This window comes from Pelophylax lessonae (genome assembly GCF_965119305.1).
Source record: "Pelophylax lessonae genome assembly, chromosome: 2".
NCBI classification, from domain to species: domain Eukaryota; kingdom Metazoa; phylum Chordata; class Amphibia; order Anura; family Ranidae; genus Pelophylax; species Pelophylax lessonae.
Genome location: NC_138769.1, coordinates 444940100 through 444955482, shown reverse-complemented (window position 1 = coordinate 444955482; position 15383 = coordinate 444940100). Strand labels below are relative to the sequence as shown.

At 44.7% G+C, this 15383-nt stretch overlaps 1 protein-coding gene across 1 annotated transcript in view; it reads right to left on the bottom strand.

Moving 5' to 3' along the window:
- The window catches only part of LOC309547231 (interleukin-1 receptor-like 2), a 139202-nt gene that overhangs the window by 42736 nt on the left and 81083 nt on the right, over positions 1-15383 (bottom strand). Inside the window, exons 6-8 of the mRNA XM_082247046.1 lie at positions 13225-13296; positions 9949-10072; positions 3719-3864 (exon numbers count right to left, since the gene is read on the bottom strand). Coding sequence (XP_082103172.1) covers positions 3719-3864; positions 9949-10072; positions 13225-13296 — 342 coding nt within the window. The remainder of the gene's footprint in view (positions 1-3718; positions 3865-9948; positions 10073-13224; positions 13297-15383) is intronic.

Below are 15383 nucleotides of genomic sequence, written 5' to 3'. Positions count from 1 at the left end.
TGATCTTCTCCGAAAACCTCGAGCAGCACCACGAACACGTCCGCAGGGTACTGCAGAGACTCCGACAGAACTCTCTCTATATCAAGCTAGAGAAATGTGAGTTTGAGCGAACCACCACTCAGTTCCTCGGATACATCATCTCCCCAGAGGGCCTAAGTATGGACCCGGGGAAGGTCCAAGCCGTGATGAACTGGCCAATTCCGAGAAACGAGAAGGAGATACAAAGATTCATTGGCTTCGCTAACTTCTATCGGAAGTTTATCCGGAACTTCTCCAAGATCATAGCACCAATTACCCAACTCACCAAGAAATCAGTCCCCTTCTCCTGGACACCAGAGGCACAGGAGGCCTTCACCAAGTTGAAACTCCTCTTCACTTCCGCTCCAATCCTAATCCACCCAAACCCCGAGCTGCCATTTACAGTCGAAGTGGATGCATCTGACTCCGCGGTGGGGGCTATTCTGTCACAACGGACAGGGGAGAAGATGCTACTACACCCGTGCGCATATTTCTCCCGCCAGATGTCCCCCTCCGAGAAGAATTATGACATCGGGAACAAGGAACTACTGGCGATCAAGGATGCCTTCTCTGAGTGGAGACACCTGCTGGAGGGAGCCACCAACCCCATAATCGTACTAACTGACCACAAGAACCTCGAGTTCATCCGCAGCGCTAAGAGACTCTCAGCCAGACAGGCCAGATGGAGCCTATTCTTTTCCCGCTTTAACTTTCTCATCACCTATCGCCCCGGATCAAAGAATGGTAAGGCTGACGCCCTCTCCATAATGTTTTCCGAGCCCTCGCAGAGTAACAAGGGCCAAAACAACATCCTACCCCCTAAGAACTCCTGGGCACAATCAAAGAAGGATATGAAAATGACCCCTTCCTTGCCCATCCCACAAGGAATGTCAGCCTTACGTTTAAGAACGGTCATTGGTTTCATCAGGACGTACAGTTATATGTACCAGAAATCGCACGGCTCGAAGTACTCAGACTCAACCATGACTCCAAGCTGGCCGGCCATCTAGGCACAAGAAAGACCCAGGAGCTTCTCTCCCGCTCCTTCTGGTGGCCAACATACAAGGAGGACATCAAGAGGTACATCTCCTCGTGCACGGTCTGTGCCCGCAATAAGACTCCTCGTTCCTCTCCCGTGGGTCTATTACAACCTCTCCCCATTCCCTCCCGCCCCTGGGGCTCGATCTCCATGGACTTTGTGGTAGACCTTCCTCCTTCAAAAGGGATGAACACCATCCTGGTCGTAGTCGACCGCCTCACCAAGATGGCCCATTTCATCCCCTACAAAGGCCTACCCACCGCCAAACAGACGGCCGATCTTATTCTCAGAGAGGTCTTCAGGCTGCATGGGATCCCGGACGATGTGGTCTCCGACCGAGGCGTACAATTTGCCTCTAAGTTCTGGAAGAACTTCTGCTTGGCGCTCGGGGTTAAGGTGAACCTGTCCTCCGCTTTCCACCCCCAGTCAAACGGGCAGACGGAGAGAACTAATCAGACCCTAGAGCAGTACCTACGCTGTTTCAGCTCCCACCTGCAGGATGACTGGCTTGACCATCTCTCCACGGCCGAGTTTGCCTACAACAATGCTGAGCACAGCTCAACCAAGCAAAGCCCCTTCTTTGCTAACACAGGCTCGCACCCGGTGTTCATTCCGCACCTACCTGTCGCCTCCACCCTCCCAGCAGTGGCAGAACGCTTAACAACCCTACAGGAGGCACAAAAGAACATTATAAACAACCTCCAGCTCGCCCAGAGGCGCTTTAAACAGGGAGCAGACAGACGCCGCAAACCCACCCCGGGTTTCCATGTGGGAGACAAGGTGTGGCTGTCCACCAGGAACCTCAGATTGAAGGTCCCCTCCAAAAAGTTGGCCCAAAAATACATGGGTCCGTTCCGGATCTCCGCTCTAATTAATGAGGTCACGTTCTGGCTCGATCTTCCAGACTCCATTAGGGTGCACCCTGTCTTCCATTGCTCCCTCCTCAAGCCATACGTGGAGAACACCTTCACAGGCCGCAACTCGCCCCCTCCACCACCCGTGAGGGTACAGGGTGAAGAAGAATACACTGTAGCAAACATCCTTGACTCCAGGATCCACTGGGGAAGACTACAATATCTAATTGGTTGGGAGGGCTACCCTCTCGAGGATAACTCCTGGGAACCAGAAGAAAACGTCCACGCCCCCAGACTGGTAAGAGAGTTCCACCAACGGCACCCCGGTAAGCCTGCCCCTGCGGTGCCCGGAGGTCACCTTGGAAGGGGGGGGAGTACTGTCGGCATTCAAACCCGTGACCAGCCACATCCCAGGTGGTAGCCCTGCTTACTAGGCTACCGTCCTCTCTGGACTTTCCTCCCTGAACATTCCTCCCTGAAGCCTACTATTTCAACCTTAGTCTTGCCAAGCCTTGCTCATCACCCTTGATTCCTGACACCTGGTACTTCCCTATATAAGTCCAGCCCCGTGCACTCAAGTTTGCTGATTATTGAGCTCCTGAGCCTTGATCAAGCTACTCCTCACCTGCTGCTCTTATCTACTACCACAAATCCAACGCTGACCAGGAATTGACTACCGACTACTCTTCTGCTTTGTCCCCATCTACTGAACTGCTACCTCTGTTGCCGATCCGGATTGTCTGACTACGCTTACTGCTGCCCGCCCCGACCTTTGGCTCGTCTGACTTCTCTCTGGGTATTCCCTTGTCTGCTCCTCTGCCTTTGGACCGAACCTGCACTCTGCCTGGCTGGGTGATCCTGAGGACCGCGTCCTGGTGTTAGCTTGCAGCGCAGTCTATCCCCACCATTAGGGGCTCTAGTGAAAACCAGCTAGCACTTAGTTTCCGCACCTCAGGTGAAACCGTGTCCTCATCAGAGTACTACGTGGTGTCCATCCGGTATCCAGCACCTACTACCTGCCTGCGGTCTTTGCCACTGGGCTCCACTCCTAACTCCGGCCAGCAGTCCTCTGACTCAGGTGAGCCTGTAGGATTGTTACAACAAGTGAGGCCTCACTCTCCAGGAAACTCTTGCAATCCATCATAAAGGGGGCCCTCGTTGGTATACAGAGTGCACTCTGATAGTTACTTTAGTATTGTTATATTGTTTATTCTACATTAAGTTATCCAGTGTAGTCAGTCACTATTATCTGTGGTCACTCTCTAATTACACCAGATTCTTCAAAGTATTGTTTACTGTTGCTGAACGCAAACCTCTAGCATACACATACATTTATTTGTATATGTATGTGTGGCCTGCTTTCCGGATTCTGAGTGCTAAACTAAACCCAAATCCTTGGTTGGGAATTCAGGATCTATCTCTTTAGCAACATTTGTGTTATTTCTGATTCTGTTTGCATATTCTTGTTTTACATCAAAAGTTAAAGCAGTAAACTGATTATTCACTGCAATACTTGTGGTCTTAATCATTCAAAATGACAGAGCTAATGGTGTCAGATGGTTTGGAGTGGGCTCAGGGCACAAGAAGTGAAGAGGATACCCATGCAATAAACCACTCTCTTGGGGGCAGGGCTACAACAAAAATTACAATAATACTATATGATTTATTTTCCTTTATCAAGAGGACTGACTTTGTGCCTTTTTATATAATTAGCTTCAAAAAATATTCTACTCATGTACTTTGGTCTGAAAATAATTGATCATTTGTTTCTTAAAAGAAGATTACTACAGTATATGTGAATACATACCTGGTCGTTTCAGTATAAAAAATGCCTGACTATATGCTGAAATGGTGTCAGCATAACAAAAAAATCGTAGACCATAATCTTCTTCCTTAACACTTAAAAAGGTTATATTTTGGCATAGCACATTTTGTCCATCTTTGACTGCTTTACTGTAAGAAGAGAAGTCATATTAATATTAGCTCAATCCTTCTCTTTAGATGCGTAATGCTAATGATTAAAGCTCCAAAAAAAATTAATTTGTCTACTAAAGCAAACAGATTTCAGGTACATCAGCATTTTATAACATTTGCAGCTGTTACTTATCCCTAATATCCATAAACCTCCCTTTCATTTCCCATGCTGGAAACCATGTCCCTGTTTTCTACTGCTGACTAAGTGTATGATGCATTTCTATGTATTCTGTACATTAAAGTGATACAAAGGTTTGTTTGTTTTTTTAATAAAAATACCAAACATGTTATACTTACCTGCTCTGTGAAGTGGTTTTGCACAGAACAGTCCAGATCCTCCTCTTCTCGAGTCCCTCTTCGGTTTTCCTGGCCCCTTCTTCCTGTCGAGTGCCCACACAACAAGCAGCTTGTTATCGGGGCACCCGAGTCGAGCCATAGCTCCATGTGTCCATTCAGACACGGAGCCGTGGTTCATCCCCCTCTCTCCTGACTGGTCTTAACTGACTTTGATTGACAGTAGTGGGAGCCAATGTCTCAGCCAATCAAGAGGGAGAGTCCCGGGCAGCCGACGCATTTGTGTACATCACTGGATAGAGATAGGGGGCTGAGGGGGGCTGCTGCACACAGAAGGCTTTTTATCTTAATGCATAGAATGCATTAAGGTTAAAAAAAAAACTTCAGGCTTTACAACCCCCTTAATTAACTTAATTGCAACTTTGACTTGATTTTTTTTATTATATGAGTTTTATTATTAAGCCCAATACCAAATCTGGTGCAGCTATGCATGATAGTCAATCAGCTTCTTATTTTAGCTTGTTCAATTAAGCTTCAACAAGACAAAAATAAAAAAGGTGTGTAACCTTCTTTAGCCTAAAATTGCTAAATATGAAGAACAACATGCACCTTGTGTATCAAAAATAAATGTAATGGCTAATATCTAAATGAGTACAGACATAGTACATTAGACTTGACACAGAGGCTGTTTACTGAGGCTAGCTATACATGCTAAACTATGGATGGAGAAATTTCCACTGTCAGCTATTGTATTTAAGCAGCGCGACACCCCCACATGTCACTGTAGTCACTGTTCAGTGGACATTACTTAACTCATCTCCTTTGATTTTTCAATTTTTAGATTTTATAATTTACCTTTGACGATCCAGGTAGTGTCGACAGAGCCACACATGGCTTGAATTTTGTCCAATTCAGCAGAAGCTGGCCCAAAAATATACTATGCATGGTAAACTTTAGCAAAGTGATTATCTGCTTAGCTTAGTGAATCTGTTATGGCCAAGTTCTCTTTAACTTCTTCCCATCCGCGCTACAGCCTATGTACGGCTGCAGCGCGGATTCACATTTTCGGGAGGCTGTTTTTATACGGCCTCCCAGAAACAGTCTCCCCGCGCGCTCCCAGGAGCGCGCATCAGGGAAAATCTGTGTCGGCCGTGTCCCTCGGACACAGCCGATCACAGATCGTCGTGAATGGCCAATCACAGCGGCCATTCACCACGTGATCGGACCGTCCAATGGGAGATGATCTCATATGTAAACATATGAGATCATCTCTCATCACCAGCGCTCCTTCCTCACACGGAGACTGCAGTGTGAGGAAGGAGGGAGAGCTGCCCAGCGCCGGGGACACAGAAGAATGTAATCAGGGCACTGATCACCAGTGCACTGATTACACAAGGTAAAAAAACATGCCCACAGTGCCCGCCATCAGTGCCCCCCATCAGTGCCCACAATCAGTGCCCATAGTGCTGCCAGTCAGTGCCCATCAGTGCCTGCTCATCTAGGCACTGATGAGCACTGACTGGCAGCACTATGGGCACTGAGTGTGGGCACTGATGGTGCTGCCCATCAGTGCTCAGCAGTGCCGCCCATCAGTGCTCATCAGTGCCACCCGTCAGTGTCCATCAGTGCCATCAGCCAGTGCCCATCAGTGCCACCCGCCAGTGCCCATCAGTGCCGCCCGTCAGTGCCGCCTCTCAGTGCCCAGCAGTGCCACCTCTCAGTGCCACCTCTCAGTGCCCAGCAGTGTCACCTCTCAGTGCTCATCAGTGCCGCCTATCAGTGCTCATCAGTGCCGCCTATCAGTGCTCATCAGTGCCGCCTATCAGTGCCACCTATCAGTGCTCATCAGTGCGGCATATTAGTACCTCCTCATCAGTGCCCATAAGTGCCACCTCATCAGTGCCCATAAGTGCCACCTCCTCAGTGCCCATCAGTGCAGCCTATCAGTGCCCATCAGTGCCGCCTCATCAGCGCACATCAGTGAAGGAGAAAAATTTATTTATTTTCAAAATTTACTCGCAGAAAATAAGAAAAACTTTTTTTTTTTTCAAAATTTTCTGTCTTTTTTCTTTTTTTTTGTAAAAAATAAAAAACCCAGAGATGATTAAATACCATCAAAAGAAAGCTCTATTTGTGTGAAAAAAATGATAAAAATGTCATATGGGTACAGTGTAGCATGACCGCGCAATTGTCATTCAAAGTGTGAGAGCGCTGAAAGCTGAAAATTGGCCTGGATGGGAAGGGGGTTTAAGTGCACGGTAGGCAAGTGGTTAATCATCCAGTCATTTACAGATAAAACACAGCTTCACTTTTGTCAGTAAGCTCAGTTAAAGTTGTTCTCAAGGGTGAAGGGTTTTTACCTTTATACATTCTATGCATGAAGGTAAAAAACCTTCTATATGCAGCTGTCCCCCCCCCCCCCCCCCAAATCCTTACCTGAGCCCAGACTAGTTCCAGCAATATGTGCAAGAGCATCTGCTCTATCTACTCTCCTCCGCCTCATTGGCTCAGACACCGCAGCGGGAGCCATTGGCTCCCACTGCTGTCAATCACTGGCAGTGAGGAGGGACTGGGGGGTGGGCTGAGCCCCATTCTGTGTGTCAATGAACACACAGAAGGGGTTCGGAAGTGAGCACAAACGAGTACCCCCAGAGCAAGTGGCTTGCTATGAGGACACTTAGCAGGAGGGAGGAGCCCAGAGTGCCATCAGGGGAACCGAAATGAGGGAGTTTGGGGCTGCTTTGTACAAAACTTTTGCACAGAGCAGGTAAGTATAACATGTTTATTATTATTATTATTTTTTACCTTTAGTATCACTTTAACATTTACTAAAGAAGCAGTTTCTGTTCTGTTTCAAATACAGCTTTATTCATTGACAAAACTCTCTCCAGACAGTATGACCACCTGCTGACTTGGCAGCATCCACAGGCAGCTTAAGGCTCCATTCACACTTGTGCGACTTGTCATGTATCTTTGGACATCAGTCTTATTACAAGTCGCACCCCATGTTTTCCAATGAGAATCGTTCATATCTATGCAACTTACAGTATGCACTACTTTGGTCTGACTTTCATGCAACTTGAGGGCCACAGGCTTCAATGTTAACTCTAAAAAGTCGCATGAAATTTGCACCTGAATATTTTACATGCTGCAGTTTTTTCAGACTTTGGAGGCACATCCTGGTTGTTAAGGAGCCGGCACCCGCCAGCATCCTTAACAACCAGTAAACAACATGGTTTTTAAGGAGAAGATGGCCGCCTGCGTCCTTAACAACCCGTGAATAAGGGGTTGTTAAGGAGTGGGCGGCTACCATGTCCTTAACAACCATTGACTCAACAGCTGTCAGCAGGAATGCCAGCATTAAAAAATAAAAAAAAAAAGCTTGGTGTGGGACCCCCCAATCTATACCAGGCTCCTGAAATCTGGTATGGATTTTAAAGGGACACCATTTAAAAAAAAATTGGTGTGGGGGCCCCCCACAAAATCCATACCAGACCCTTACTTGAGCATGCAGCCCAGCAGGCCAGGAAAAAGGGGGGGCACTTAAGAAACTAAGGGGTGGGACCAGGTGCTGCTAAATGAACCCCTTAGTTCATTTAGCAGCAGCAATAAAGCATAACTGTCAGTCGGTGGGAGCCAGCATCGGGTGCGGACCTTTTATTTATTTTTTCGGGTCAGTGGAGCGGCATTCATCATGAATGACAATGGATATACACCGGGGGATATTTTCTTTCTTAAAATAAAGGACTTGTCAAAAACTGGTTCCTGTCTTTGTTTACACTATTTTTTTGTTTTTGTAAATGAGTAAGGGTACTATGTACCCCATACTCATCCACATGGGGGGGCAAAATCTGTGGGCCCTCTTGTTAACCACTTTAGAACCGCTCACAGTAATACTACTGCGGCAGAGTGGTTCGTTATCGTCCAGCGACGTAGTATTAACGTCGTTAGACACTCCCCCTTCTGGGCGGCGCTTGCGCGCCGCCGGAGGCTCGCTCCCGCTGTTTTCATTCACAGCGGGAGTCGGGCCAGGGGAGGAGCAGCGGCGATCGCCGCTGCTCTTACCCGATCGTCGGGGATCGAGTCTGGAGATCCGCCCGCTGTGTGTAAACACAGCGGGCGGATCTCCATAGTGACAGGGAGTGACAGATCGGACTGTTCAGCATAGCTGGACATCCGATCTGTCCATGACTCACACAGTCACCTCCCCCCCTACACGTCAGTAAGCACCAGGCATACATTAACCCCTCCCTCTCCAATAAAATTAACCCCTTCCCTGCCAGTGTCATTTTTACAGTAACAGTGCATATTTATAGCACTGATTACTGCAGTAATGTCACTGGTACCCCCAAAAGTGTCAAAAATGTCAGTCAAGGGTCCGATCTGTCCGCCGCAATGTCGCAGTCCCGCAAAAAAAATCGCAGATTGCCGCCATTACGCGTTAAAAAAAAAACACCAAAAATGACAGAAATCTTTCCCTTTGTTAGTAAACGCAATAACTTTTGCGCAAACCAATCAAAATACGCTTATTGCGATTTTTTTTACCAAACATATGTAGCATAAAACAAATTGGCCAAAAATTTTTAAAAAAATTGGTTTTTACATCTTTTTTGGGGGGAATTTCATATAAAAAAATGTTAAAAATATTGTTATTTTTTCAAAATAAACGCTCTTTTTTTGTTTATAGCGCAAAAAGTAAAAATCGCACAGGTGATCAAATACCACCAAAAGAAAGCTCTGTTTGTGGGAAAAAAAGGACGTAAATTTCGTTTGGGTACGGCGTCGCACGACCGCGCAATTGTCAGTTGAAGTCGCACAGCGCCGAATCGCAAAAAGTGGCCTGGACGAAAGACAGCAAAATCCTCCGGTGGTAAAGTGGTTAAACGGGGGTTCCAGATTCTGATTAGTCATCCCTGCACCCCCACAACCCCCAGGCCAGGGTTGTGGAGAAGAAGCCCTTGTCCTCATGAACATGGGGACAAGGTGCTTTGGGGGGAACCCCCCCTACCCCAGAGCATCCCCCCTATGTTAAGGGCATGTGGCCTGGTTTGGCTTAGGAGGGGGGCTCTTGCTCATCCCCCCCTTTCCTGGCCTGCCGGGCTGCTTGCACAGATATACTGTAGGTCTAGTATAGATTTTGGGGGGACCCTCCCGCTGATTATTACAAAAAAATTGATGTGGGGTTCCCCTCAAAATCCAAATCCTAAGGGTCTGGTATGGATTTTGGGGGAACTTAACCATTTTTAGGAAAATTTTGGTGTGGGGTTCCCAACAAAATCCTTACAAGGCCCAAAGGGCATGCATTTTTTTTTTTTTTTTTAATGTTGGCAATCTTTTGTTTACATTCAGTTGTCAGTGGCACCTTAAAGGGCAACTTAAACTTTTGTGAGAATTAGTGAAGTATCCCCCCCACCGATTTTCCTAAGTGCAGACCACCTGGTGACCTTAGGACCTCTGCTGCATTTATTGTTAGCCGGGAGAGGAAAAGCTAATGGACACTGTCAGTATTATCTAAAAGAGGAAAATTAAATGTTTTTTTTGTTTATTAACAAATGCAGTATACCACACTGACCTGAACATTCTTCTATAGGCTAACTGCAGCTTGATTCTCGGTAAGTACTTATGTGATAGAACTCTTCAGACAGATTTCACTGTTCAAATATTGAACCAAGTATTGCAAAATTGCCTTTACAAAAAAAAAAAAAAAGAAAAAGAAACCTATTCCCTATAATGCAAAAATACCATTTTATGTGATTTACATATACTTACTATTGCATTCCCTCTATCACTCTGTCATCATCAAAATATTCATTAATAAAAGAATCATTATACTTCCAGGCCAAAAAGAGGTTTCCACTTAACAGAGCTTCACAGGTTACAGTTACAGAAGTTCCTAAAAAGAAGATATAAATACACCATAATATAGAGTACATTAAAAAACATTTCATATTTCTGATATGTGCCTGCTGCACCATGTACTTGGTATGAAAATGTATCCTGTTCTCTTTATATTGCTTCCTTTATGTGAAATCCCTAGTGTTCCTGCCAGTCCCTCTGTTTTCCAATAAAAAACTGACCACACTAAGCAACAGAACACATCGTAGTCAGTTCTCTAGCTATGCTGGGAACTCAACGTGCTGTCCTCCAATGATCAAACTTTTACTGACACACCCCTCCTGCAAAGACTTTAAATGGAAATTTCAGTGTGCTGCTGTTTCTCCTCCCCTACCTCTTATGTAACTGAGAATAGAGAGAATGTAATCAATTATTATAAGGGTAAAAAATGTATTTATAATGCTATTTTATATTAATACACAAATATTTTGCTTTTTATTTCTATTTTAAACTGAATGGGTTGTTTTACAAGGTGATTGTTTACAATCACTTTAAGAGTTGCAGCATACACCAATACTGTGTTCCCACTCTTAAAACAGCAAGCCACCTAAAAAGGTGATGTGCTGCTCCCAACAATTTATAGTAATTCCCATATAAACATATGATCCATTCTTGCTCCCCCTGGCTGAATGCAGGTGTTGCTATACATGTACGAGAACAAAAGCAATGAAAATAAGATAATTTTGTGATAAACGCAACTGGAAAAAATGATCAAATCCAAGCTTGCATAACATCAACTTGTTGGAAAGGAAGGAACGGAAGGCCACCACAAAGGGTTCACTGAACAATGGGGTTGGAGGAAGGAATGTAGTTGCTACGGGTAATTATGAACTGGTGGGAATTAATAGCAGACAGACAGAGGAGAATGGCACCAGGCTTGGGTGACGGGTCCTCTGGTAGCGAGGGTGTTGGTGCTCTGGCTTCCTTCCTAGCAGTCGATTCCCCAAAAGCAACAAGGACCAAACCCATGGTACGGAGACCCGAAGAGCCTAGTCGCATGGTACCGGAGAGAGCTAAAGGAGTTAAGTAAGTGCACGCATGAGGCCCTCGCTTAGTGCTCAGTGGGACCCTAAACTGTCACTGGGAGTGAGGTGACAGGAAAGCTGGACTGGTAGAGCAGGACACAGGCTCAGCAGTGCCCCCCCCCCCCTCTAAATGTTATACTATATTACCAAAAGTATTGGGAAGCCTGCCTTTACATGCACATAAACTTTAATGGCATCCCAGTCTTAGGCCGTAGGTTTCAATATTGAGTTTGCCGACCCTCTGCAGCTATAACAGCTTCAACTCTCCTGGGAAGGTTGTCCACAAGGTTTAGGAATGTGTCTATGGTAATGTTTGACCATTCTTCCAGAAGCGCATTTGTAAGGTCAGGCACTGATGTGGATGAGAAAGCCTTACAGTCTCCACTCTAATTCATACCAAAGGTATTCTGTCGGGTTGAGGTCAGGACTGTCTTGAGGCAGGCCTGTCAAATTCCTCCATCCCAAACTTGCTCATCCATGTCTTTATGGACCTTGCTTTGTGCACTGCTGTGCAGTCATGTTGGGACAGGAAGGAACCATCCCCAAACTGTTCCCACAAAGTTGAGAGCATGAAATGGTCAAAAATGTTTTAGTATGCTGACGACCTAAGAGTTCCCTTCACTAGAACTAAGAAGCCAAGCCCTACCCCTAAAAAACAGCCACACATTAAAATTCTCTCTCCACCAAATGATTTGGACCTGTGCACAAAGCAAGGTCTATAAATACATGGATGGATTTGGGGTGGAGGAACTAGAGTGGCCTGCACAGAGTCCTGACCTCAACCTAATAGAACACATTTGGGATGAATTAGAGCGGAGACTGCGAGCCAGGCCTTTTCGACCAACACCAGTGCCAGACCTCACAAATGCACTTTTGAAAGATTGTTCAAACATTCCCATAGACACACTCCTAAACCTTGTGGACAGCCTTCCCAGAAGAGTTGAAGCTGTTATAGCTTCAGACTAAGACTGGGATGCCATTAAAGTTCACGTGTGTGTGTAAAGGCAGGCATCCTAATACTTTTGGTATTATAGTGTATTTTCTGGAAGATACATTTTGGAAGATACTGTAGGTGTGAAGTGATAAGAAATAAATGTTGCACAGAAGGGATCTGTATGTCGCTGCACAACTGCACACAGTGTACAGCTCATCTCTAAGCTAGGTTTCCCCTTTAATGTTGACTTTCACATGAACGCGGCCCTGCTTGGTCCCGAGAATTGGTTAGCACATACACGCAAAGAGGTCTCCCAACGTGCAGGGCAAGTAAGCCTTGGCCTCAAGGGATGGGGCTCAGTGCTTGTTGCAACTTCCCATCTAGAAGCGCCCACATTTTTAGGCTTCAAGAGGGGTGGAGCTACAACCACCAATGGCAGAAATTTTTTTGGGGGTTTTTTTTATTATCCATTGCTTTTTAATGGGGACAAGTACTATGTGCACAGGACTCCACGGGAGATTTACCAACTTTTGCTTCTGATTATAGGTCTTCTTTAAGTGTATGCATTCAGTTTGAGACATCACCCTTTATTAGAGTTTTTTTTTTTTTTTTTTCAATTAAAACGTAACCAAAGTCTCATTTTTACAAGCTGTGATCAGAAAGTTCTTTATTGCAGAAAAGATATGCAACATTCTGCAAAAAAAGTAACCTACCTGCCTGCTTGCAGTCTGCTTTAGATTGTACAGTGAGCCGTTACATTCCTGCACAGTGCCTATGTAACGGGATGACTGCACTCTTGAGCATGTGCAGGAGCAACATCATCCCGCACAGCTAATGAAGATGACCCCAGCCCAGCACCTGGAAGAAGCCAGGTAGAAGATTCCAGTGAGAGGGGGTGTGTGCCTTTCCTCCAATCAGCTGGCTCACAGTGTATGGCCAAACTTCCCTCCCACATGTGAATCAGGAAGAGAAAATTCTAACAGGAGGTGCACTTTCTAAACAGTCTAGAAAGCTGAAGACAGAACATATACAAGTAGAACTTATTTAGGAGGATTTTTTTCCATCTCTGTGTATCATCTGAGGCTGTTCACTTCACAGAGTATGTGTGAGGGTTTACATCCACTTTAATTTCTGTCTCAGTTTGGGGTAGAATGTTATCTTGTGCAATTTTAATAACACAGCAAAACTCACCTATCTCTGCATCTATGAAGTTATCTGTTGGATATGTTATATTGGGTTTCAAGCTGACTATGAGTGGTAATTCTGCAAAAAAAATAAAAAAAATCCTATTACATATAATGCACTCTAGATTTCAGTACCTATTTATACCTATTATACCATCGTACTGTATGCTCTGCATATACAATAATACATTTTATATTTACTTTTGTACTGAAGGCTTTATGCTGTTTTAGACACCATATAATGAGAAAAAGAAGTGCTAGCTCTTCTCTATGGTATAAATAGACAAATAAATAGACAATCTGTTGCAATATCGGTCCTTAATATAGTGTATAAAGTATTTGACCATGACTTTTCTTAATCATTCTCTTTATATAAAACTATTTGAAATCTATGACTACTATCTATTTTTGGATCATCCCAGGACAATCTGAGAAAACAGAAAACATTAAGATCAAATGTACATTTAGAATATTTTAAAATTGTTTATAGTTAGAAAGGCTCTGACATTGATGCCACTGAAGAGAGGTTATGGTAGGGAGGAGTGGTAAGGGCAGGGAGGTGTAGTGAAGGCAGGGGAAGAGTGATGAGGGTAGGGGGAATTATTAAATTTGGGAAAAAAAAGGAATTATTAAAGGCAGGGAAGACTGGTAAGGGAAGGGAAGATTGGTAGTTACAGAGACCAGGTGTTACATTTGTGTGTAGATCCTTACACCCATAATTGGCTTGTTTACATTATTTCTCACATCCCCCGGAGAGGAGAAACCTTCCAAAAATGGACGGTAACTCACAGGGAAGAATACTGTAAGGTGGAGTTAGGCAAGTGTGGTAAGGGCAGGGAAGAGTGGTAAGTGCACAGAAGAGTAGTAAGAGCAGGGAAGAATGGTAAGGGCATATAAGGGTGGATGTGCATGGAAAAAAAGTGTTGAGGATGAGGTGGCAGAGTGGTGCTTTTTTTTTACATCCTGACATCACTCTCTCTTGTATTTTATTTCACCTACTCCTATCCTGGGCCTATAAGGTCTGGGTGGTTTTGCTCCTAGGGTATATCCCCAACCATCTAACATACCCAACATCTTTATATACTCCTCTGTTTTTTTTAATCTTAACCAATCTCCCCAAATTTCCATGTATTTCTCACAAGAGTCCTCTGCTGCGGATATCATCTTCTCCATGGATCTTGCCCAATCCACCCTTACGGGCCCATTACCTCGGGCTTGGGGCTTCTGGGACTCGCCAGAGCACTGGAATCAAACTTTTAGCAGCATTCAATAAGTGGGGCACTAGCATATTTTTGTATACTGTCACTTTTCCCTCCGTGCTATGAAACAAACAAACCCAAGGTTCCACCTGAGCACAGTCTCCTTTAATTTGGTGTATTAACCTGATAATCTCATTCCAAAAAACTTGTACCTTTGTGTACTCCCACCACAAATGCGCAAACGTTCCAGGGGCTTCACATCTCCTCCAACAGGTTGAGGATATCTCTGCACCGAACCTCTGGTCTCTCTGTGGGGAAAGGTACCACCTAGCAAACAACTTATAACACATCTCTGTTGTCCTTAGATCTACTGAAGAATAGCAAGCTAATCTTAAGACTTTTTCTCTTTTCTTAATCTTGAAGGGGCCCTAATTCCTGTTCCCATTTCTCTAACTAGGGCGGGTATACAGGTTCTAATTCCCTCAGTAAAATCTTATATATCTTTGATATGCTATGCTTAACACATGTGGAGGAGCTAAATAACTTTTCCAGTGGTCTCATATTGCCCCTTCCCCGCAGAGGCTGCGGTAGGGAGTGCACAAAGTGGTGCAATTGTGTATATCTCCATTTATCAAGTGACATATTCCCCTATTTTTGTGTTATTTCTGAAAATGTGCACATTCTGTTCCCTACCATTACATATTGCAATTGTATCACTTCCTTTTTTGCCCATCTAACGAAATATAAATAATATTCTTTCCTGGGTTTAAAATAATTTGTGTCTAATAATAAAATCAAAGGCACATTATAATCCCAGTGTGCTTTTCTATATAAGCTATCCCATATTCTTAAAGTGTTTCTAGTAGTTGTGCTATTACCCAAGTTCCGATATGCCCATGGAATCCAGGCCATCTTTCCCAAATCTGTCCTACTTTGTGTATCTTCAATTCCCACCCAACTCTTGCCT